General features: G+C 38.0%; 1 protein-coding gene across 2 annotated transcripts in view; it reads left to right on the forward strand.

Annotated features, from left to right (window-relative positions):
- Positions 1-8863: 8863 nt before the first annotated feature.
- Positions 8864-22593, forward strand: part of LOC111586199 (solute carrier organic anion transporter family member 4A1-like) — a 31982-nt gene continuing 18252 nt past the window's right edge. The window contains exons 1-3 of one of the 2 annotated variants that reach the window (XM_055013164.1): positions 8864-9003; positions 11150-11225; positions 21026-22173. In XM_055013164.1, coding sequence (XP_054869139.1) covers positions 21336-22173 — 838 coding nt within the window. In that variant the 5' untranslated portion in view covers positions 8864-9003; positions 11150-11225; positions 21026-21335. Of the gene's footprint in view, positions 9004-11149; positions 11226-16983; positions 17168-21025; positions 22174-22593 lie in introns of those variants that run through there. The other variant, XM_055013163.1, reaches the window with a different exon arrangement.

Below are 22593 nucleotides of genomic sequence, written 5' to 3' on the forward strand. Positions count from 1 at the left end.
CTGCAGGTTTTGGTCTAATTTTGATGTTTTCTCTCTAAATTTAGCGTCTTTCTCCAGGTTTCAGGGCTCTCGGAATGAATCTCTACCTGATAAATATTATAATTTTGATGTTTTCCTCTAAATTTAGCATCTTCCTGCAGATTTTGGTGTAATTTCTCAGTTTTTCCTCTAAATTTAATGTCTTTCTTCAGGTTTCAGGGCTCTCGGGATGAATCTCTACCTGATAAAAGTTGTTGTTTTGATGTTTTCCTCTAAATTTAGCATCTTCCTGCAGGTTTCAGGATGACTCTCTACCTGATAAATGTTATAATTCTGATGTTTTTCTTATAAATTTAACATCTTCCTGCAGGTTTTGGTCCAATTTTGATGTTTTCTCTCTAAATTTTGCATCTTTCTGCAGGTTTCAGGGCTCTCAGGATGAATCTCTACCTGATAAATGTTATAATTTTGATGTTTTTCCTCTAAATTTAACGTTTTCCCTGCAGCTTTCGGGGCACTTGGGATGAATGTCTACCTGATAAATGTTATAATTCTGATGTTTTTCCTCTGAACGTGATGTCTTCCTGCAGGTTTTGGTGTAATTTCTAAGTTTTTCCTCTAAATTTAACGTCTTTCTGCAGGTTTCAGGGCTCTCAGGATGAATCTCTGCCCGATAAATGTCATAATTCTGAGGTTTTTCCTCTAAATTTAGCATCTTCCTGCAGGTTGTGGTGTAATTTCTCAGTTTTTCCTCTAAATTAACGTCTTCCTGCAGGTTTCAGGATGAATCTGTACCTGATAAATGTTGCAATTCTGATGTTTTTCCTCTAAATTTAGCATCTTCCTGCAGGTTTCAGGGTGAATCTCTGCCTCGTTAATGTTATAAATTCTGATATTTTTCTTATAAATTTAACATCTTCCTGCAGGTTTTGGTCTAATTTTGATGTTTTCTCTCTAAATTTAGCGTCTTTCTTCCGGTTTCAGGGCTCTCGGGATGAATCTCTGCCTGATAAATGTTATAATTCTGATGTTTTTCTTATAAATTTAGCATCTTCCTGCAGGTTTCAGGGCTGTCGGTGAATCTCTACCTGATAAATGTTATAATTCTGATATTTATCTTATAAATTTAACATCTTTCTGCAGGTTTCAGGGCTCTCAGGATGAATCTCTACCTGATAAATGTCATAATTCTGATGTTTTTCCTCTAAATTTAGCATCTTCCTGCAAGTTTCAGGATGAATCTCTACCTGATAAATGTTATAATTCTGATGTTTTTCCTCTAAATTTAGGATCTTCCTGCAGGTTTTGGTTTAATTTCTCAGTTTTTCCTCTAAATTTAGGATCTTCCTTCAGGTTTCGGTTTAATTTCTCAGTTTTTCCTCTAAATTTAGCATCTTCCTGCAGGTTTCAGGGCTCTCAGGGTGAATCTCTGCCTGATAAATGTTACAATTCTGATGTTTTTCCTCTAAATTTAGCATCTTCCTGCAGGTTTCAGGGCTCTCAGGATGAATCTCTACCTCATAAAAGTTTTTATTTTGATGTTTTTCCTCTAAATTTTGCATCTTCCTGCAGGTTTTTGTGTAATTTCTCAATTTTTCCTGTATATTTAGCATCTTCCTGCAGGTTTCAGGATGAATCTCTACCTGATAAAAGTTGTTATTTTGATGTTTTTCGTCTAAATTTAGCATCTTTCTGCAGGTTTCAGGGTGAATCTCTACCTGATAAATGTTACAATTCTGATGTTTTTCCTCTAAATTTAGCATCTTTCTGCAGGTTTCAGGGTGAATCTCTGCCTTGTTAATGTTATAATTCTGATGTTTTTCTTATAAATTTAGCATCTTCCTGCAGGTTTCAGGGCTCTCAGGATGAATCTCTACCTGATAAATGTTATAATTCTGATATTTTTCTTATAAATTTAACATCTTTCTGCAGGTTTCAGGGTGAATCTCTGCCTGATTAATGTTATAATTCTGATATTTTTCTTATAAATTTAACATCTTCCTGCAGGTTTTGGTCCAATTTTGATGTTTTCTCTCTAAATTTAGCATCTTTCTGCAGGTTTCAGGGCTCTAAGGATGAATCTCTACCTGATAAATATTAGAATTCTGATATTTGTCCTCTAAATTTAACGTCTTGCTGCAGGTTTCAGGGCTCTCAGGGTGAATCTCTGCCAGATAAAAGTTATAATTCTAATGTTTTTCCTCTAAATTTAGCATCTTCCTGCAGGTTTTGGTGTAATTTCTCAGTTTTTCCTCTAAATTAACGTCTTCCTGCAGGTTTCAGGATGAATCTGTACCTGATAAATGTTACAATTCTGATGTTTTTCCTCTAAATTTAGCATCTTCCTGCAGGTTTCAGGGTGAATCTCTGCCTCGTTAATGTTATAATTCTGATATTTTTCTCATAAATTTAACATCTTCCTGCAGGTTTTGGTGTAATTTCTCAGTTTTTCCTCTAAATTAACGTCTTCCTGCAGGTTTCAGGATGAATCTCTACCTGATAAATGTTATAATTCTGATGTTTTTCCTCTCAACTTGATGTCTTCCTGAAGGTTTTGGTGTAATTTCTCAGTTTTTCCTCTAAATTTATCATCTTTCTGCAGGTTTCAGGGCTCTCGGTGAATTTCTGCCCGATAAATGTTATAATTCTGATGTTTTTCTTATAAATTTAGCATCTTTCTGCAGGTTTCAGGGCTCTCAGGATGAATTTCTGCCCGATAAATGTTATAATTCTGATGTTTTTCTTATAAATTTAGCATCTTTCTGCAGGTTTCAGGGCTCTCAGGGTGAATTTCTGCCCGATAAATGTTATAATTCGGATGTTTTTCTTATAATTTTAACATCTTTCTGCAGGTTTCAGGGCTCTCGGGATCAATCTGCCTGATAAATGTTATAATTCTTATGTTTTTCCTCTAAATTTAACATCTTCCTGCAGGTTTTGGTCTAATTTTGATGTTTTTCCTCTAAATTTAGCATCTTCCTACAGGTTTCAGGGCTCTCAGGGTGAATCTCTGCCTGATAAATGTTATAATTCTGATGTTTTTCCTCTAAATTTAGAATCTTCCTGCAGGTTTTGGTTTAATTTCTCAGTTTTTCCTCGAAATTTAGCATCTTCCTACAGGTTTCAGGGCTCTCGGGATCAATCTGCCTGATAAATGTTATAATTCTTATGTTTTTCCTCTAAATTTAACATCTTCCTGCAGGTTTTGGTCTAATTTTGATGTTTTCTCTCTAAATTTAGCGTCTTCCTGCAGGTTTCAGGGCTCTCGGAATGAATGTCTACCTGTTAAATATTATAATTTTGATGTTTTCCTCTAAATTTAGCATCTTCCTGCAGGTTTTGGTGTAATTTCTCAGTTTTTCCTCAAAATTTAATGTCTTTCTTCAGGTTTCAGGGCTCTCAGGGTGAATCTCTGCCTGATAAATGTTATAATTCTGATGTTTTTCCTCTAAATTTAGCATCTTTCTGCTGGTTTTGGTGTAATTTCTCAGTTTTTCCTCTAAATTTAGCGTCTTTCTGCAGGTTTCAGGGCTCTCAGGATGAATCTGCCTGATAAATGTGACAATTCTGATGTTTTCCTCTAAATTTAGCATCTTTCTGCTGGTTTTGGTGTAATTTCTCAGTTTTTCCTCTAAATTTAGCATCTTTCTGCAGATTTCAGGGCTCTCAGGATGAATCTGCCTGATAAATGTGACAATTCTGATGTTTTCCTCTAAATTTAGCATCTTCCTGCAGGTTTCAGGGCTCTCAGGGTGAATCTCTGCCTGAATGTTATAATTCTGATGTTTTCCCCTAAATTTAGCATCTTCCTGCAGGTTTTGGTCTAATTTTGATGTTTTCTCTCTAAATTTAGCGTCTTTCTGCAGGTTTCAGGGCTCTCGGGATGAATCTACCTGATAAAAGTACTTATTTTGATGTTTTCCTCTAAATTTAGCATCTTCCTGCAGGTTTCAGGGTGAATCTCTACCTGTTAAATGTCATAATTCTGATGTTTTTCTTATAAATTTAGCATCTTTCTACAGGTTTCAAATCTCTCAGGGTGAATCTCTACCTTATAAATGTTATAATTCTGATATTTTTCTTATAAATTTAACATCTTTCTGCAGCTTTCGGGCCACTCAGGATGAATCTCTGCCTGATAAATGTTAAAATTCTGAAGTTTTTCCTCTAAACTTGATGTCTTCCTGCAGGTTTTGGTGTAATTTCTCAGTTTTTCCTCTAAATTTAATGTCTTTCTGCAGGTTTTGGTGTAATTTCTCAGTTTTTCCTCTAAATTTAACATCTTTCTGCAGGTTTCAGGGTTCTCAGGATGAATCTCTGCCCGATAAATATTACAATTCTGATGTTTTCCTCTAAATTTAGCATCTTCCTGCAGGTTTCAGGGCTCTCAGGGTGAATCTCTACCTGATAAATGTTATAATTCTGATATTTTTCTTATAAATTTAACATCTTTCTGCAGGATTCAGGGCTCCCGGGATGAATCTCTACCTGATAAATATTATAATTCTGATGTTTTTCCTCTAAACTTGATGTCTTCCTGCAGCTTTTGTTGTAATTTCTCATTTTTTCCTCTAAATTTAATGTCTTCCTGCAGCTTTCAGGCCTCTTGGGATGAATCTCTGCCTGATAAATGTTATAATTCTGATGTTTTTCCTCTAAACTTGATGTCTTCCTGCAGGTTTTGGTGTAATTTCTCAGTTTTTCCTCTAAATTTAACGTCTTTCTGCAGGTTTCAGGGCTCTCAGGATTAATCTCTGCCCAATAAATGTTATAATTCTGATGTCTTTCCTCTAAATTTAGGATCTTCCTGCAGGTTTTGGTGTCATTTCTCAGTTTTTCCTCTCAATTTAACGTCTTTCTGCAGGTTTCAGGGCTCTCAGGATTAATCTCTGCCCAATAAATGTTATAATTCTGATGTCTTTCCTCTAAATTTAGGATCTTCCTGCAGGTTTCAGGATGAATCTCTACCTGATAAATGTCGTAATTCTGATGTTTTTCCTCTAAACTTGACGTCTTCCTGCAGGTTTTGGTGTAATTTCTCAATTTTTCCTCTAAATTTAGCATCTTCCTGCAGGTTTCAGGGCTCTCAGGATGAATCTCTACCTGATAAATGTTGTTATTTTGATGTTTTCCTCTTTAATTTAGCATCTTTCTGCAGGTTTCAGGATGAATCTCTACCTGATAAATATTGTTATTTTGATGTTTTCCTCTTAATTTAGCATCTTTCTGCAGGTGTCAGGATGAATCTCTACCAGATAAATGTTATAATTCTGATGTTTTCCTCTAAATTTAACGTCTTTCTGCAGGTTTCAGGATGAATCTCTACCTGATAAATGTTATAATTTTGATGTTTTCTTCTAAATTTAGCATCTTCCTGCAGGTTTCAGAGCTCTCGGGATGAATATCTGCCTGATAAATGTTATAATTCTGATATTTTTCTTATAAATTTAGCATCTTTCTGCAGGTTTCAAATCTCTCAGGGTGAATCTCTGCCCAATAAATGTTAAAATTCTTATGTTTTTCCTCTAAATTTAGCATCTTTCTGCAGGTTTCAAATCTCTCAGGGTGAATCTCAACCTGATAAATATTATAATTCTGATATTTTTCTCATAAATTTAACATCTTTCTGCAGGTTTCAGGGCTCTCGGGATGAATCTGCCTGATAATTGTTACACTTCTGATGTTTTTCCTCTAAATTTAGCATCTTCCTGCAGGTTTCAGGATGAATCTCTACCTGATAAATCAGATAATTATAGAAGGTCTGGTTAATTTCCTGAGGTGACTGAGTATATTTTCCTGAGGGATCCTGAATTGCTGTTATGAAGGATTTTTCTTTATTGCGCTGGAGTTGGTTCGCCAGAAATTTTCCTGATTTATTATTGTGTTCGAAATCATTATATCTTAGTTGTAATAAAAACTCTGTTTTCTTGGATAGGATATTATTGAGGTTTAGTTTTGCATTTTGTAGTTCGGACCATAATTGATCACTTGGGTTTATTGCATAATTCTCTGTAAGTTGTTTTATTTTTTCTTCAGTTTCTTTCTCTGTTTGTAGATCTTTTTTTTTTCTTGTATGAGGAGTACGATATTATTTTACCTCTGATTACAGCCTTTCCAGTTTCCCAAAGCAAAGATGGAGATAAGTCATTAGAGTCATTGTTTTTTAGAAAGTCTGCCCACTCACTCCTTATTACTCGATCAAATTCTGGGTCTTTGAGTAGAGAGATGTTGAGGCGCCAAGTCTGAGGAGGTTTAGGGATGGAATCTGTTTGCAGGCTGAGAGATATTGGTGCATGGTCGCTGATAATGATTGGGTGGATTTTAGTAGTAACTTTATGTGCGATAGAGTTATTTAAGAGGAAAAAGTCAATTCTTGAAAATGTTTTGTGCACCGGAGAGAAAAACGTATAGTCCCTCTTTGTTGGGTTTTTGAGTCTCCAGACGTCGTCTAGTCCAAAATCTTTCATATAATCATGTATGACTTTAACTGATTGTGATTGTTTTACATGTATTGGACTATTAGATCGATCTACTGAAGGGTTTAAAACTATGTTGAAGTCACCACCGATAATAGTTGAGTTAGCAGATAAGTCTGCTAAGTGAGAGAAAACAGTGTGAAAGAAGGCTGGGTCGTCATTATTCGGAGCATAGAGGTTTACAATAGAATATAATTTATTAAAGATTGTTGCCTGGATAATAATATATCTGCCCTCTGAGTCCGTTACTGTACTGTTTAAAGTGAATGGAATTCTCTTATGGACTAGAATGGAGACCCCTCTTTGTCTGCTGTTATAACAAGATGAAAAGATGATACTATAATTCGAGTCTGATAAACATTTTTCTTCCGACTGTAGTCAATGCGTTTCTTGGAGGAGCAAAATATCTGCTTTTAATTTAGAGACATAGTCCATGATTTTAACTCTTTTTGTTTGTGAGCGTATGCCATGAACATTCCAGGCTACGATATTAAACTTGAACATGGAGAGAGAAGATGTTCTGTCACTGAGTATGTAGTAATGTAATATAACATCTGTGTGTGTCCTTGTGAGCTGTCTGTTGCTGTCTGTGAGCTGTGAGTGTTGGAGAGAGATGCATACAGCAGGTCAGGATCTATATTTACATTATATAATAGCACATCATTGCCTGAAAACCTATCAACAAACACATTATAAAACATACAGGCACAATAAACATGGGAGGTACATAGAGTGTGAGTGAGAGTGTGGGGGGTGAGTGTGTGAGAGGGGGAGAGGGCTAAAGGGAGACATATAGAGAGGGAGAGAGAGAAAAGTAGAAGGAGGAGGGGGTTCTCCAGTGGGGAGTGTAGGTTAGGAGAGTGAGACATTTACACCTGTGAGATTTTTTTTTTTTGATAACACTTTCTAGCATAAATGACTAAGTGATATATTAAACGTTTAAGCCAGTTGTTTTTTTTTTGGGTTTTTTTTTTTTTTTTTTTTTTTAGAAGAGCCAGGGGGTATCATTTCAAAGCACGTTAACCACTGACAATATTTTTTTTTTTTTAAAGGAAGTAACGGGATCCGACCTGGTCAAAACAAACAATATATTTGTGTGATTTGTGTCTTCCCAAACACCCTGGCTGGTTTAGAAATGGCAGAAAATAATTTTAATGATGTCGCAGAGGAAGACTAGAGTGAATTGTGGTGTTTGACAGTATTTGATTTAATGACGTTCCTTATTCACCTTAGAGTACATGTAGGCTAAATATACAAATATGGCAGCACAATATCTTCAGAGTCCAACAGGAATATCTGTAGCTGTAACGTTCAAATGTGACTGTAGTCACTTCAATACATGCAATAGGTGCTCATGGCTCACTGATAGGGCGAATAAACCATTGTTTGTTTTGACCAGATCAAATCCCTTTACTTCCCCCCCTTTTTTTTTTATTTTATAAATATTGTCAGTGGTTAACGTGCTCTGAATGACGGTTAGGACGTGGATGACTGAACGAGTTTTTACTGTTTTCTGAGTGACTAGTTTTGACAACGTGGTCTCAGTTTGTTCCGATGTATTTTAGCAAATCAAGCTAATGTTGTGCTGCGTGTTGTTCCGATGGGAGGCTGCTGAGGGTCTGAGTGTTTCTGAGAACAAACCCGAGTTAAGCTCGAAGTTCTGCTCTGGATCTGTTCCACTGAACACACAAACTAACACACAACACAGCAGTGGACGTGCTTCTATGTTGTGGGTTTTCTTGGTGAGACAATAAATAGTTGTCTGACTCGTTCTTAACCAGGCAGCCTGTGGTAAGTTGTGATTATCCCCAGCTGACATGGACGTGTTTCCTGAACAATCACCAGGTGTTAAACACCTGACAGAATGACAGTGCTCTATGTAGATGAAGCAGAATGCTTGCAGAGCTGATCGGTAGCACAATGACTAAAACAGTGGTCTCGTAATTTTATCGCTGGATTACGTGGTTTGGAATCCTCTCACCTACTTGAAAAATACGTGTTTTTTATTTCGGCCCGCACGTTTCTTTTTACTGTCTGTAGATGATATTTACATGGATACACACTTTATTAAGTAGTGATGCCGACGTTTTTCGGCGAGGTCTTCTTTATCTGGTATCTTTATTTCACGGAAATCCAGGTCTGATCGTGACGAATCTGCGGACGAAACATCTGGAGACGGCAGCTATCGCCAGTTAACCTGATCACCAGTCAAACTGGAACACCGCTTCCAAAACGGAGGAGGAAGACTTGGAAGTGAACATGGACATTTACTCTAAGGTGATAGTCACTGTCATCTACGTGGCTCTGTTCGCTGTGGGCTCTCTGGGAAACTCCATCACCCTGTATACCCTGCTGACCAAAAAGACCCTGCAGAACCTCCAGAGTACCGTGCACTACCACCTGGCCAGCCTCGCAGTGTCCGGCCATGTGGATCACATCCTTCTCGCTCGCTACACCGATGCTCTTCATCATGGGCCAGGTGATGCGTAACGACGAGAAGATTTGCACCACTATCGTCTCTCCTGTCACTATGAAGACTGTGCTTCAGGTGAGTATCAGGAAAGTGTCTTAGCGATGGTTTGTTTGGTCACTATACGCGCATGTCTCCGCAGTTTATCTTTACGCACTGAAACGCATTCAAAGGGTCAACATGAACTTGGAGTCTGGACTCGAATGTGGCACATAAGATGACTGCGAGGGTTTAACATAAGTTTGACATAGTGTTTGACAGATTAGGAGTTTACGCGCATGTGTCTCCAATATCCCCATTAGAGCGCACAGAAGCTGTTTGTCTGCGCACAGAAGCGTTCCTTTTTATCAGTCCATTTCGGATTTAATTCAGCCTGTTAATCCTAATCTTGCCACAGGGCAGCAGTTACTCATTTTCCTTCTGCCAGGAAATGACCAGCAGACCGACCCCAGCAGGAGGGTTGTGTGTGCCAACAGATGAAATGGAAAAAAAATCACGTTTTTTAAAAAAATGTCTGGCGATATTAAAAGTAAGAATTGACGGTGAGCATCCTTGCTGCGTTTCTCTGCTGAGGTCAAAATATTGGAATTGTTGTGAGTTTGTTGTGACTGCTGCAATGGGATTGGAGTAAAGCAGCTTTACCCAGGAGACAAAGCCATCACTAAAGCCAAATTTTTAAAATGTTGCAGACAGGAATCCCCAGTCCACCTGGTTGAAGGCCTTCTCAGCATCTAGTGACAGTATTACTTCAGCTATTGGACTGGGTGGAGTGTGTATAATATGGAGTAAATGCCTTATATTAGAGCTGCAGTGTCTGTGTTTGATTAAACCAGTTTGATCTGGCAAAATCATTTGTGGCAAAACCTTTCTAACGGAGTTGGCTAGAATTTTATAATCTGTATTTAGGAGGGAAACTGATCAATATGAACTGTAATGGAATGGATCTTTGCCTTAGTTTGGCAAGACGGTTATTGTTGCTTGACATAAGGAAGTAGGGAGGCTCCAAGTGATCCGTTAAACATTGCCTGGAGAAGTGGGCACAGTTCAGTGGTGTAATTTTTGTAGAATTCTGAGCTGTAGCTGTGTGGCCCAGGAGCCTTACTTGCCTTTAGCAATTTTATTGCACCCTGAAGTTCTGGAATGGAGATGCTTGTCTAGCAGAATTGTTTTGTATTGGGACAGATGGGAACACCAGGCTGTCGAAAAAGCGATTGATATCAAACAGGGTGTTATTACGTTCAGATTTGTAGAGTTTGGAGTAGAATTCTCAATACAAGTTGGCTATTGAAAACATTCAGCTGAACATAAAACAGAATTTGGCTCTGGATTGTGACACTTTAAGTGGATTTAAAATTAATTTGGTTGCAGTTTTTAACAAAGCTCAATTGAGTTTTTCGGTCCTGGATATTTAATCTGCCTATCTTCATATTTTTTTATAAGTGCAGCTACTTATGAAGTTATTAGGGCTCAAACATGGTGAAAAAAATTAGATGATTAAAAGGTGCAAAATTTCAATCCACTCCTGTGCACTTAAAGGCCCTGCAACTTTGAAGATATTCATAGTCTGATGGTAACATTTTGCAGGGCTTTATTCAGTCATTTTATCTAAAAACCATGAAAATCATCGCCCTGTCATTTAATGTGAAAAACCATCTGTTAATTAAAGATAGTCAAAGTAAGCAGTGCTTCTTTTCTAATGGCTGCTGCTTTGCTGCATTCATTTTAACTTCTCATTTATTTGTTTGAACCACCAGGCCTCTAGGGGGCATAATTCTTTCAGTTATCGCTTTTCCAGTTAATGGTGACATGTCGCTGCAGCTTCAACCAATGGTAGGCTTTGACAGGACGTTACCCTAGCTTCATTAGTGCTAAAATGCTAACTTATTTTCTTCTACTGTTGGCTGTTCAAGTGGCAAAATTAGTGAGTAGCTATGTTTGATAATTTCGCTAGAATGTATATTTATAATTGTTATGACACGTTTGCAGTGCTGTGACTGTCACTCAGTATGTTTATATTGTAAATGCAGATTTCAAGCTTTGGGCCTACCTTCAATGAGGTTTATCTTTTGTTTAAATTCAACTTGCTTACCTTATTACTTAAGTGAATACACCAGTCACCTACAGGGATTTTTTGCAACTTTTCTTTGCATATTATGCACTGGAGTATGTGCATTTGTATTCCCTTTCTCTTGTTCATGTCCTTACTGTCATTTTGTTTTTGCAGAATCAAGAGCGGACGGAGACAATAGAATGGGAAACAGGAGCTGAGCAGACAGCAGCGATGCTTCATTGCTGTGGAGGTGAGGGGGAATGGACAGTGCTGTCTGTTGCCTGTGGGGCTAGTTGGTGTTGATCTCAAATTTACAGCCAAGTAGAAGAGCAATATTGGCTCAGAGCCTGCTTTGTCCCTCCCCATGAATTCCCCACTTTGACAGTGAGGTCCTGCAGGATTGGATTACTCTGCCTACAGTATAATGACTGACTATTGTACTTTGATGGCTTGAACTGGACAGAACAACAGATAAGATAATATTAGATAAGATAATCTTTTATTGGTCCCACAGTGGGGTAATTTGCAAGAACCAGCCTTGGTAGTAGATATGTACTGCAATAATTCCAATTTGTATATAGATTTATCAGGTTGGTTAAATAGTTTTCTTCAGCTTTAGATAAATCAAAATTTTCAATAGAAGAAAATTAGTCAAAAAAGCCCCTTTTATTACCACAGACAGTGGCTGTGTTTCACTGTCATAGTGTCTTAAATAACCATGAAAACATGTAAGAATGATAAGACCTTGGTTTGTTGACAAAGTGCTTGATATACACTACCAGTCAAAACTTTGGACACAGTGTTTTTTCTTTCTACATTGTAGATACATGCTGAAGACATCAAAACTATGACACAAGATATGTGGAATTATGTAAACAAACAGTTGTGAAATAACTAAATATATTTTAGATTCTTCAAAATAGCCATCTGTTGCTTTGATAACAGCTTTGCAAACCCTTGGCCTTCTCAGTGAATCTCCATACAATCCTCATTATTGTTGAAGTTAGTTATTGAGACCAAATCATTTTTTCATACCTGGCTGTAAACATTTTTATTTCTGCCATACAGTTGGACATTTTAACACTAGGGTCTCAAAGGATTGGCTCTCTTTTAGAGCAAGCCTCTAGTGGCTGTTCAAGAAACTGCGAGTGTTCAGCACATTGGGTTCATTTTGCAGCAACAGAGGTTGCCACTTGTTTACTTCATGACTGACCATGGAAAAACCAGCCTTGTCCCAGCAGGATCCATCACTTTTAGTGTCTCTTGGAAGCATTTCCACTGTCGTGTGTGTGCTTTGCAGCCTGATTCTGTACTCGGTTGCATTTTTTCTATTTGAACATGATTCTAAATGGTGTTTGTGTGATGTGCGTGTGGCTTGTCGATTTGCTGGTTTTATGAAACAGCAGTGTGTTAACCTCTGTCAACCATAGCAAAAAAAAGAGTTTTCTGTCTCTGAATTCTGAAAATGCTCTATGTAAAAGCAGAATGTATTTTCTAACCTTATCCAATGGAAAAAAACCCTCAGGTTAGAGAAGCATGACCCTATGGATGCAGAGTATATCTCTGTCATGAATTTACATTTTTATTTGAAACAGAAGTTTTCTCAGTAAAAAAGTGGTGCACAAGGATTACCTCTTTAGTATTATTCAGAAGCAATAATTTGATGTCAGTTGGAAAGATGTCATTGTTTGAATTGACCACCAGTGACTTTTCATAGGTCAGCCCACTGCTGGCTTCCTTCTATGGACTGCAGATGGAAATAAGCTTTTAGTGTGGTGCAGTAATTGTAACGTTTATTGTCTCTGACTGTTACGGATGCAATAAAATAAGTCAGACCTCTTTGTGCTCTGCAGACGTAAAAACAGAGAAGATGGAACCAAATGACTCATAAATCCATGTTGACAAGTTCAGGCTTAGGTGAATCAAGTTGACTGTTCCTGCTGTGTACAAAAGAAGACTAGGAGCAATCAGGCTGTGATTAGCTTGTCTCTTGTCAAATATATGTAAGATTAGCCTCAAAACATGCATGAGGTCACTGAGGCCAAATGCACAATGCTGCAGTAGTTTCATTTAAAAATGTATGTTTATCTGATTTGAGGTTCAAAAAGAAAGTTCCTGGAACTACATCCTCACTGGGTTCAAACAGGGTTACCTGTTATTGCAGCTGACTCAGTGAGTCCCACAGTTTGTCCTGTGCTGCAGCTCGACCAGTTGGGTCCTCTGCTGCAGTAAACATTGCTTCCATTGTAGTGACATCTCACACACTCTGCAAACACCAGTGTCTCTGAGTAAAATTGAAATTCTGGGCTTTAACTGAGTCTGTTGTAATTACCATACGAGACTTTCTGGTGATACTTCAAAAGGCTTTGTGTACCACAGAAGAGGAAATACTCCCCATTCCAAAGTAAACAAATTTCTGCTGTGAGGATAAAGGACCTGGTAGGCAGGGTAGACCCGGTTGCTTATTAATATTACAACTCCTCACTCTGATCTCACTTTGAAAGCAAAAATGAAAAGATGAGATGGAGAATTGGATAGGAATGAAATCTAAAATAAGCCCAGTGAGAACTTGTCTGTGGCTTGCTTCAGAAAAACAATCAGCAGGGCAGGAAGGTGTTTCCTCATTGTTAACGGAGTGGCCTGGTTCAACCTTCAGGACACTCCCACCTCTGGTCGTATCATCATCACCTGATATCGATCCACTCCCCACATTTTATGATCCTTTTAAAACTCTACTCACAATCCCCCACTTCACAAATTCCCACTTCACCCCCGCGTCCGCACTCGGACAACCAGGAACTGGAATCAAGGCCTAATTTCATATGGACACCCGTCAACCTGTCAATTACACATTATAGGATTTTAATTGGATTTCATATTCTGGCTTCCCTCCCAGACTGTATTATTCCTGCTTATCATGAGGGATCAGCTGAATAGACAACAGCTCCCAGCGTGGTCGGACAGTCCTATTCATTTCTGTGTTGCTCAGCAAACAGCTTTGCTTCTCAGGACCTTGTGGCATTCTGCACTCAGAGATGTTCATGGAGAGTAATGAGCTGGGGTAGCTTTCCAACAACTATTCTTTAGTTTTAGTGCTTAAAATCCTGACATTAATTCATTGTACACATGTTTGTGGTTTTTGGAATTTGAATATAAAAAGGCAAATCTGTGTGCCACTAGCTTCTGTAATTTAATACCATGTAACATTTCTTTCATCTCCCTTTTAGAAAACAAATTAAGCATATTTTCTTACGTTTGCTGTCCACATTCTAAAGTCTACTGTAACAGACACTATTAGGAAGACATCTTTATGATTTTAAACAACGATTATTGTGGGCACAGATAAAAAGTACAGCACCATAGAAACAAGAATTAGGAGCGTAAGTGACTTATGAGTTTTCATTTAACATTATAATAGGTATGCAATTAAAGTAAAACAAGGAATCCTTATCATTGAAGTATTTTAAACATCCACTTTGGAAACACTGCTTTTAGACATTATTCATGCAAAAATGTAAGTTTGTGCAACGCTAAAGCAAATGATACAATGGTTGACAAATATCGTGTTAATTAATATGTCATTTCCAATGTGCTGTGTCACACAAAAAAATTCACATTTCTTAATAATATCTGAAAATGAAATATTTTTGTATGACAATAAGTAAAGAGTTACAAAAGTTGTGCTTATCAGCGATCCTGTTTACTTGTTTATTGTATGAGGAATTTAGTCAGTGAGGGAAGTGCTCGTTTTTCCTTTCTCTACTTCATTAAAATTATGTCAGTTATAACACAATCTGTACAGTTGTGTCTTTGTGCGGAAAGTTAATGTCACACTGTTTATACCATCAAACAGACACCATATGAGGAGTGACAATGCATTAACTTTTTCTCAGGTTGAAGAATAACCATGTTTATCTCACTTTATTGTGGTTGTTGTGGTTACATTGTGAAACATTGCACTGTATGCAATGTTTGCACGAAGTGAAGGTTAAAATAACCCATACTTAACCTTTAACTGTTCTTTGGTGTACTTGGAAAAATGATAATGCCAGGCTTCTATTATTTTATTGTGGATGTTGTGACTATATCGTGCCAACTTTGCACAGCATGTTCCCTATAGAGCAAGTTACAGACACAATAAGGGAAATACACCAGGGAAGAATCTGCCTTAACTGTTACTTGGTTTACTGAAAAAAAATTATAATGCAACAGCTCTATCTCTAAAATCTCTATCGGGGAACCTTAAAACGCCGACTTCACTTTATATGGCATCATTCATAAAGTGCAAACTTTGCTAAATAAGTAACTAAGTTATCTGCAACCTGATTGCCATTTGGTGGACTATAAAAGTTTTACAAGGGACCTCTTCCCACCACATACTTAAACGTCACTGGGCACCAAAACAACACTGAAGCTTTGGCAAAAGTAAAAAAATATGGATGTTACACATAGGCCGAAATCCAGCGTTGAAGGCAAATAGCTGAAATGTAAGAGCTTTTTGTAGAGCTACATTAATTGATCTTTGGCTTTCACAGGGCAGACTATCCAAAATCTATCTGACCACTTCCGATCTTCTGGCTAAAGGGTTAACTACTCATATTAACGTTCAACATTAACAAAATAAGAATTAACATTCATCCAGTAGGCTTTATGATTCGATGCCTCATTCTTTCCTGACAAATAAATCTGTATTTAACCTTCTTTTTGCTATATCTTCAGCTTGCTACATATATGGTCAGTTAACTGTTCACTGTCTGCTGCTATTTATCATTTAGGGGGGGTAGGTAGAGTAGAATCAGTTGAGCAGAGTTGGTTTTGCAAGAAATATTTGGCTAAAGGTCACTAATTACCTCTAAATTAAACCAAATAAATCTGCTAAGTAATGTACAGGAGTGTTAGATGTGAAAGTAGCAGAGGTGATGTAGCAAATAATATTAATAATGTTGAAGTGCATGTCATCATTAAAAAGAATTGAAAAAAGGAAAACATTTATCATTTACCAGAGGCACAAAAAATACCTTTTGACATAAGCCAGTTCTGTAAAAAACAAACAAAAATAAATCATAAAGGTATTTGTAAGTCAGTCATTACCAACAGTCAAAGGACAAAAGTTCAGGACCTGTTCAGCTGACCTGGGTTCAACTGCAGGGTGTGTTTACAGAGAGCAGACAAGGGACAAGTATGGAGACAAATTAACAGTATGAATAGACTACAGGTATGGCATAGAGAATCACCATTTGCCCCTGTAATAGTAACACCTTTAGAGACTTGGAAAACTGTTGCACAAGTTGATTCCAGTTTTATTCTTCAAATTTTGTAAATTATTTAGAGAAATTCCACCTACATTTGGGAGTTCTGGCCACTTCGAGTCATAGTTGTAGTGTTTTCATAGAGGTGCAGGACTTTACATTGCAGTGAAAAATGACAGTGAGTGAAAATATAGCAGGACTAAAAAAAACACCCAGAAACTGCTGGAAGTTCAGTAGGTTTAAAAAAAAAAAAACTGCACTCACAAAACCGTAATGACAGAAGCCTATTGATGTTATGGACAGGGGCTTGTTAATGTTATATTAAACAAGACAACATTAGCGATTGTGAAAATGGTGTTTCCACATCTTGCCTCTCAGATGGTTTGGTGCTACTATTGTCTATTCAACATGAGTCTAGCTTTCCCTCCTTTTACAAAAGTGAAGTGACCGACAGTCTTGTGCACTGGTGCCAACTTTGCATGCAGATCAAACATTTTACAATAGATTAAATGACACCCACATTGAAAGATTAGTTACAGCCATATTCTGAATGAAGATTTCTGTTTCTACACACTTTCACACTTAGAAAATCCAGTTCAGACCTCAGCTCCAGGTCAGTATCGGTGAGCACTTATCTCTCAGGTGGATTATGTGGGCTGGGAATATTCTCCTCCCTCCTTCCCTCCATCCCTCCCTCCCCCAGCCTGCCTGCAGAACTCCACTGATTGGGGGGACGGGCTGTGTGTGACTTTGCTGATGTGCTGCTTCAGACTATAAGAGGCTTTGAAAGACGGGCTTAGGACCTAACATGAATACCACTGACTGACTCTCCATCTTTATTCTACTCTGTCTCTCCTGCTCCATTTCTGTCTCTTTTTTTAAAAAACTTATCTACACTCATAAATGTTGCCAGGCCTGCTGCGTATCAAATAAGGGAATGGAGGTAGGAGGCAAATTATATTCATAATTTGATTTATTTTGCATTTTTGAAGCTTTGTTCAACTCTCACAGGGTAGAGTTTTATACTCTTATAGGTTGTCAATTAACATAATGTTAGCATGTAAGCAATTTAAGTAAAACCAGCAGAAAATGTTCTTTTTTGTGTGTAGTCCTTAGTAGACTTAAAATAGACACTTTGGAAACACTGCTTTTAGACATTATCGATGCAAATATGAGTTTGTGCAACTACAAAAGCAAATCATACAATATGTGGCTAATACAGTTTTTAATAGAATATTAATTTCAATGTTGCTGTGTGTTATAGTAAGAAAAACACTTTCTCAATTCTAAATAGTGTCTGAGAATGAAATATTTCTGTACAGTAAGTAAGCAAGGATTCAAGATTCTTTATTGTCATGCCAGCACATGTATTCATGAGGTGGCAGGAAATTAGTCCTTGGGTCCTGATTGTAAGTCAAAGAAATTAATAAATACAAAAGAGTGAAATTACACAGCAAAATATAGAATATACACGTGTTTACCAGTGGTAAACAAATAAATAGGCATGTGGTCAAAAACTGTACTATGAGGTCGATGTCCGTTTGGCCAAGTGGCCTGAGTTGCACATGTGAAGAAGTGTCTGTAGTTGCAGGTAGGTGGGTGATAGGTGGAGAGCTACAGAGCACCACCAGAGTTCAACAGTTCCTCAGTCTGGTGGTCCAGGAGTTGCCTCACATAGCTTTACCTCACTGGGAGTTCAGTTTATCAGTGATCATGTTTACTGGTTCATTGTATGAGAAATTTAGTCTTTTTCCCTTTTTCTACTTCATTAAATTGTTGCCACTGTTAAAGCTCATTCTGCACAGTATACAATCAAACAGACAGTATATGTGGAACAGCAATACATTAACTCCTTCTCAGTTGATGATCTGATGTTGAGCAGAAGTTGAAGAATAACGCTGGTTTATTGTAACCAGGTTTATTTCAGTTTATTATTGTTGTTGTGGTTCCATTGTGCAAACTTTGCACTGCATGGTAGAACTGGAATAGAAACACTGTGAAAGTTGAAATAACCCAGAGTTAAACTTTAACTGTCACCATGTACTTGGAAAATGATAATGCAACAGCTCTTAAATTCAAAGCTCTATCTGGTAACCTCAAAAGGCTCATTGACCTCATTCTTTCTGAAATCTTAAAAAAAAAAGAAAAAAAAGAGAACTGTGCTTGACAAAGTTATCTGCAAGCTGAATGCCACTTGGTGCACTCTAAAACTTTTACAATGCACGGTTACTAGTGAAAAAAAATGTAATTTACTGATTTAGATGAGCTATTTAAGCTGCAAACATAATTTTTAATGAGTTTGGTTGATATAATGTTAGTAATTGTAAGTTGATATTATGTGTAAGTTAAAGTAAAATTTCTGCATTTGTTGATTTAAATCTAAATTCAAGTTGAGGTAGCTTAATGAAAATGGCTTGGGAACAAAATGTTTCTTCTCCATGACTTTGAAGTTTGCTATCTTCACATGCCTGCACAATTTAAAACAGTTAAAAATGATATTTTAAAATACCTGTGATTGTAAGGACAAAGCTAATTCTTCGAACTCAACATAGTTTGTTGGTTAAACATAGTTTCATTGGAAGCAGTCATAACTCAAAAACACTGAAGCAAACTGTGGCATTATTTATTTATTTATTTTTTGAGGCCAAACATTTTTTATCATGCAGGCTATTGTGAACAATATTCTGTCTAAACTGATTATATAATAACAATATTATGTGTCACAGTCTCTTCCATCAGCTGTGTTTTGTAGATGTATCCAATTAGGCTCTGCTGACAAAGCAAATAGTCACAAAATGCCTGTCAGAAGAGTTTTTCACAGTCAGTTTGCATGTTATTGCAGCATAACCGAACTGAACTCCTGATTGTTCTTGTTCTCCTGGACTTGATTGAGAGCAGATTGAAAGTTCTGACAGTATAATTTGAATGAAACCTGCCCACTAAATTTGAAACTATTCAAATAGTGTAAACCATTTGAACATGCAGAAGACACTGCAGAAGCAATAGTCCCTACTTCTGATGAGTGGCTGTGCAGCGAAACAGCATTTCTCACTCTTATGCCATCTACAGGCACATAAACTTATTGAACCATTCAGTGCTGCTCACTATTTTCACCATAATTGTCCTACAGACAAACATCTTCCAAGCTTTTTATGCTTTCTGCTAAAAAATACATGGCATATGTAAAGGGGTTAAACTGCATCGATGAGTAAAAAGGTGTTGTGAGGCTGTTGCGTACTGTATTTTGGTGAAAAACATTAAATGTCGTGTCAAGTGTAGTGTAATATTTTTGGGTACGATGTGCTAAAAGTAAAAAGATGAGATAATCATGGCAAATGCTATTAAACTAATAAGCAGCATTACATGTGAACACGTGAAAATACGTAATGAAAAATATCCTAGTAATCACTGATGTTTTGATGGTATTATGTGTGTGTCTGTGGAGGAAGGAAAAAAAAGGCCTTGAAGCAGTGTGTGTAGAAGTGAGGGGGAGAAAGGGTCATGGAGCAGTGAGGATGTCTAGGAATGTTGGTGGAAGATCATAAAATAAAATATGTATTTTTGATGTGAACACAAATCATATGCTTTTTAGAAAAATGAAATATGGAGTACTCAAAACATAACTGTATACTAAAGGCAATGTAACTTTTAAAAAGTGGATAAGAAACATAGCGATATGCAATGGTGTAACATGCATAAAGACCGTCATAAAAAACAGTAGGGGTGAGTGTACAGTAAGACTAGGGCAATTCTAAACATGTCTGGGGATGTTCACTGCAAAGCATAACCTAATAACAGCCTGATATGCATGTCCTCTTGTAAAGTGTGACCTAATGGTGAAATATGATAACCTGATGCCAAGATCTGACAATGTACAATGGTGTCAAAGCTGTCTATCCAATAATATACCCTATAGGCATGGAAAAAGTGGCCAACTCTGACAGCATAAAAAACGATGCACAGCTCAGTTGTTTCAGTACTTGCAGTGCTGGTCGCTGCTAAGAACTGCTCCTGGGTTTTGTGTCGACAATAAATCCTGCTGCCCCTGCGTGCTGACTCTCCTGGTGATGTTTTTTGAAGATCTTTAAAGAATCTTTTTGGGCATTTGAACACGGTCATGTCTGAGACTCGGGCCCTTGATTTAGGACTTAATTGCCACGTCACAAGCTGTTCTAAATAGTTACATTGTTTAAACGTTAGTGTTAAAGCGATGATCTGTGTTTGTGATTGCTGAAGCGGAGGGCGCTACTTATGCTTCATTACAGCTGTGTGGTATTGGAGGTTTAATAGGTTGTGTGTGTGAGTCTCTGTGTCTGTGTGCAACTTCTGATAGTAATTTATTTGCTGGCTGTGTTTGTAATTAGAACATTTTTTGTCGAGGCACACTGTAGGAATCTAAATTCGCTCTCTCAGCTCGGCAACAGATATCTAATTTTGGATAATTTTTTTAGTAAATGAGACACCAAGTTGAATATTTTTATGTCATTTGTTTGATTCTGTTCTCCTTTTTTTTGTTAGTTTTGTGCTGATTATGTTGTCGGTCACATTTTTGCAGAAATGTAGACAATTCTAAAGGGTTCACAGATTTTCAAGCAGCACTATATTGTGTCTTTGGAGTGTTACAGCAGAAAAGGAGATGCTGATGATGATATGATACAGAATTTCCATATGTCGAAATTCATATATTGCACAGATTACAAAATAGTCATAACTCACAGCTTTCAGTGCATTGATGATTTGTGCCTTATTATAAATGATTGTTTCGTAATTTCCTCATTTATCTTTTCTTTTGTCTCCACAGGATGCTATTCCTCAGCACCGCTATGAAGCAGTATTTCCACCCTGTGCAGCCTTGTACCAATAAACAGGAAAACCTGAAGAGCCTTAACACATATTCAGCACCTTGGACAAATGAAGGGCACACCACAAGCCTAAAATAGATAATACCAGGGACGAGCCTGACACTGACCTCACCACAGCAAATTCACATTAACCCAGTATTGATCTACACTTCATTTCTACATTGTGGTGGTGGTAAACATATCACTTCATCACCTCAGTTCATAGACCCCTCCCTCCACAGGACCCTCACAGTGCCCCTCAGAGGGGCAATGCCAGTCTTGCTAAATGCCGACGCCTCCTTCAGCTCCAAGCAGGAGCTCTTGGACCTCCAGGACTGCCCTCTCAGCGGGGATCCCTCTCTGGACACCCCCAGCCCTGTGGATTCCCAGACAGGCAGCCCTATAGGTTCAGGGTCCAGAAGCCTGGGACCTGATGTCCCCATCCAGCCCCACATTTTCACCGGGGCTTCATCAGTCCCTGGGCAGATGCATGGGGCTGAAACAAAACCTCATGCAGAAACTCCTTTGGGGTTGCAGTTGATATCCCCAGACTCGGATCAGCTGTGTGGCTGGGGGGCTCTGACACCCAAAGCCATGCAAGTTTTCAACACCCCTCGTTGGGTGCTGTTCTTCCTTAGTGTGGCTGCTTTTCTCCAGGGAATGATAGTCAACGGCTTAATTAATACCGTGATCACCTCCATCGAGCGACGCTTTGACCTGCACAGCTACGAGAGCGGCCTCATCGTCAGCAGCTACGACATCGCCTCCTGCATCTGTGTGATATTCGTCAGCTACTTTGGGGGGACAGGGCACAAGCCTCGCTGGCTGGGATGGGGGGTGCTCATCATGGCACTAGGTTCTCTGGTGTTTGCCTTGCCTCACTTCACTTCACCGCCCTACCAAGTCAGCCTACCTGAGCAAACAGGAATGTGCTCAGCAAACCGTACCAGTCCATGCCAGGACAAGGAGGGAGGAGGGCTGTCCAGCTATCGCTTCGTGTTCATGCTGGGCCAGTTCCTGCATGGGATTGGTGCTACGCCTCTCTACACGTTAGGGGTCACATACCTGGATGAGAACGTCAACTCCAACTATGCACCTGTTTACGTCGGTGAGTCACATCACATCAGTTGTTCATGAAAGCCAGTGCAGTGCTGCTTTGTTTTGCTTCATTTACATATTTTAAAGTAGTTATTCTAATAGCAGCACATAATAATCTCATGTGTCAATAAGTGTAAAAATGCTGAAGATTATTTGCGTCAAATTCCAAAGATCAAGTTATGTAAAAGAATGAAAAGAAGTCTAATGTTCTTTACATGTACTCTCTTTTGTCCACAGTTTCTCTTGTCATTTTCCCCAAGGTTATACAATACTATATAGTTAATTCTAATCATTTAATTATTTAGCAGTGTTGAAAGCTGTTAAAAGTGAAAGCTCTACTTGATGACAAAAATTACTACTACTCTCTGTGATTAGTATGCCTTCTGTATGCTCATGTCACACTATTTATGTTCAGCCATTGCATCTTTGA

Source organism: Amphiprion ocellaris, chromosome 8 (assembly GCF_022539595.1).
Source record: "Amphiprion ocellaris isolate individual 3 ecotype Okinawa chromosome 8, ASM2253959v1, whole genome shotgun sequence".
Taxonomy (NCBI): Eukaryota; Metazoa; Chordata; class Actinopteri; family Pomacentridae; genus Amphiprion; species Amphiprion ocellaris.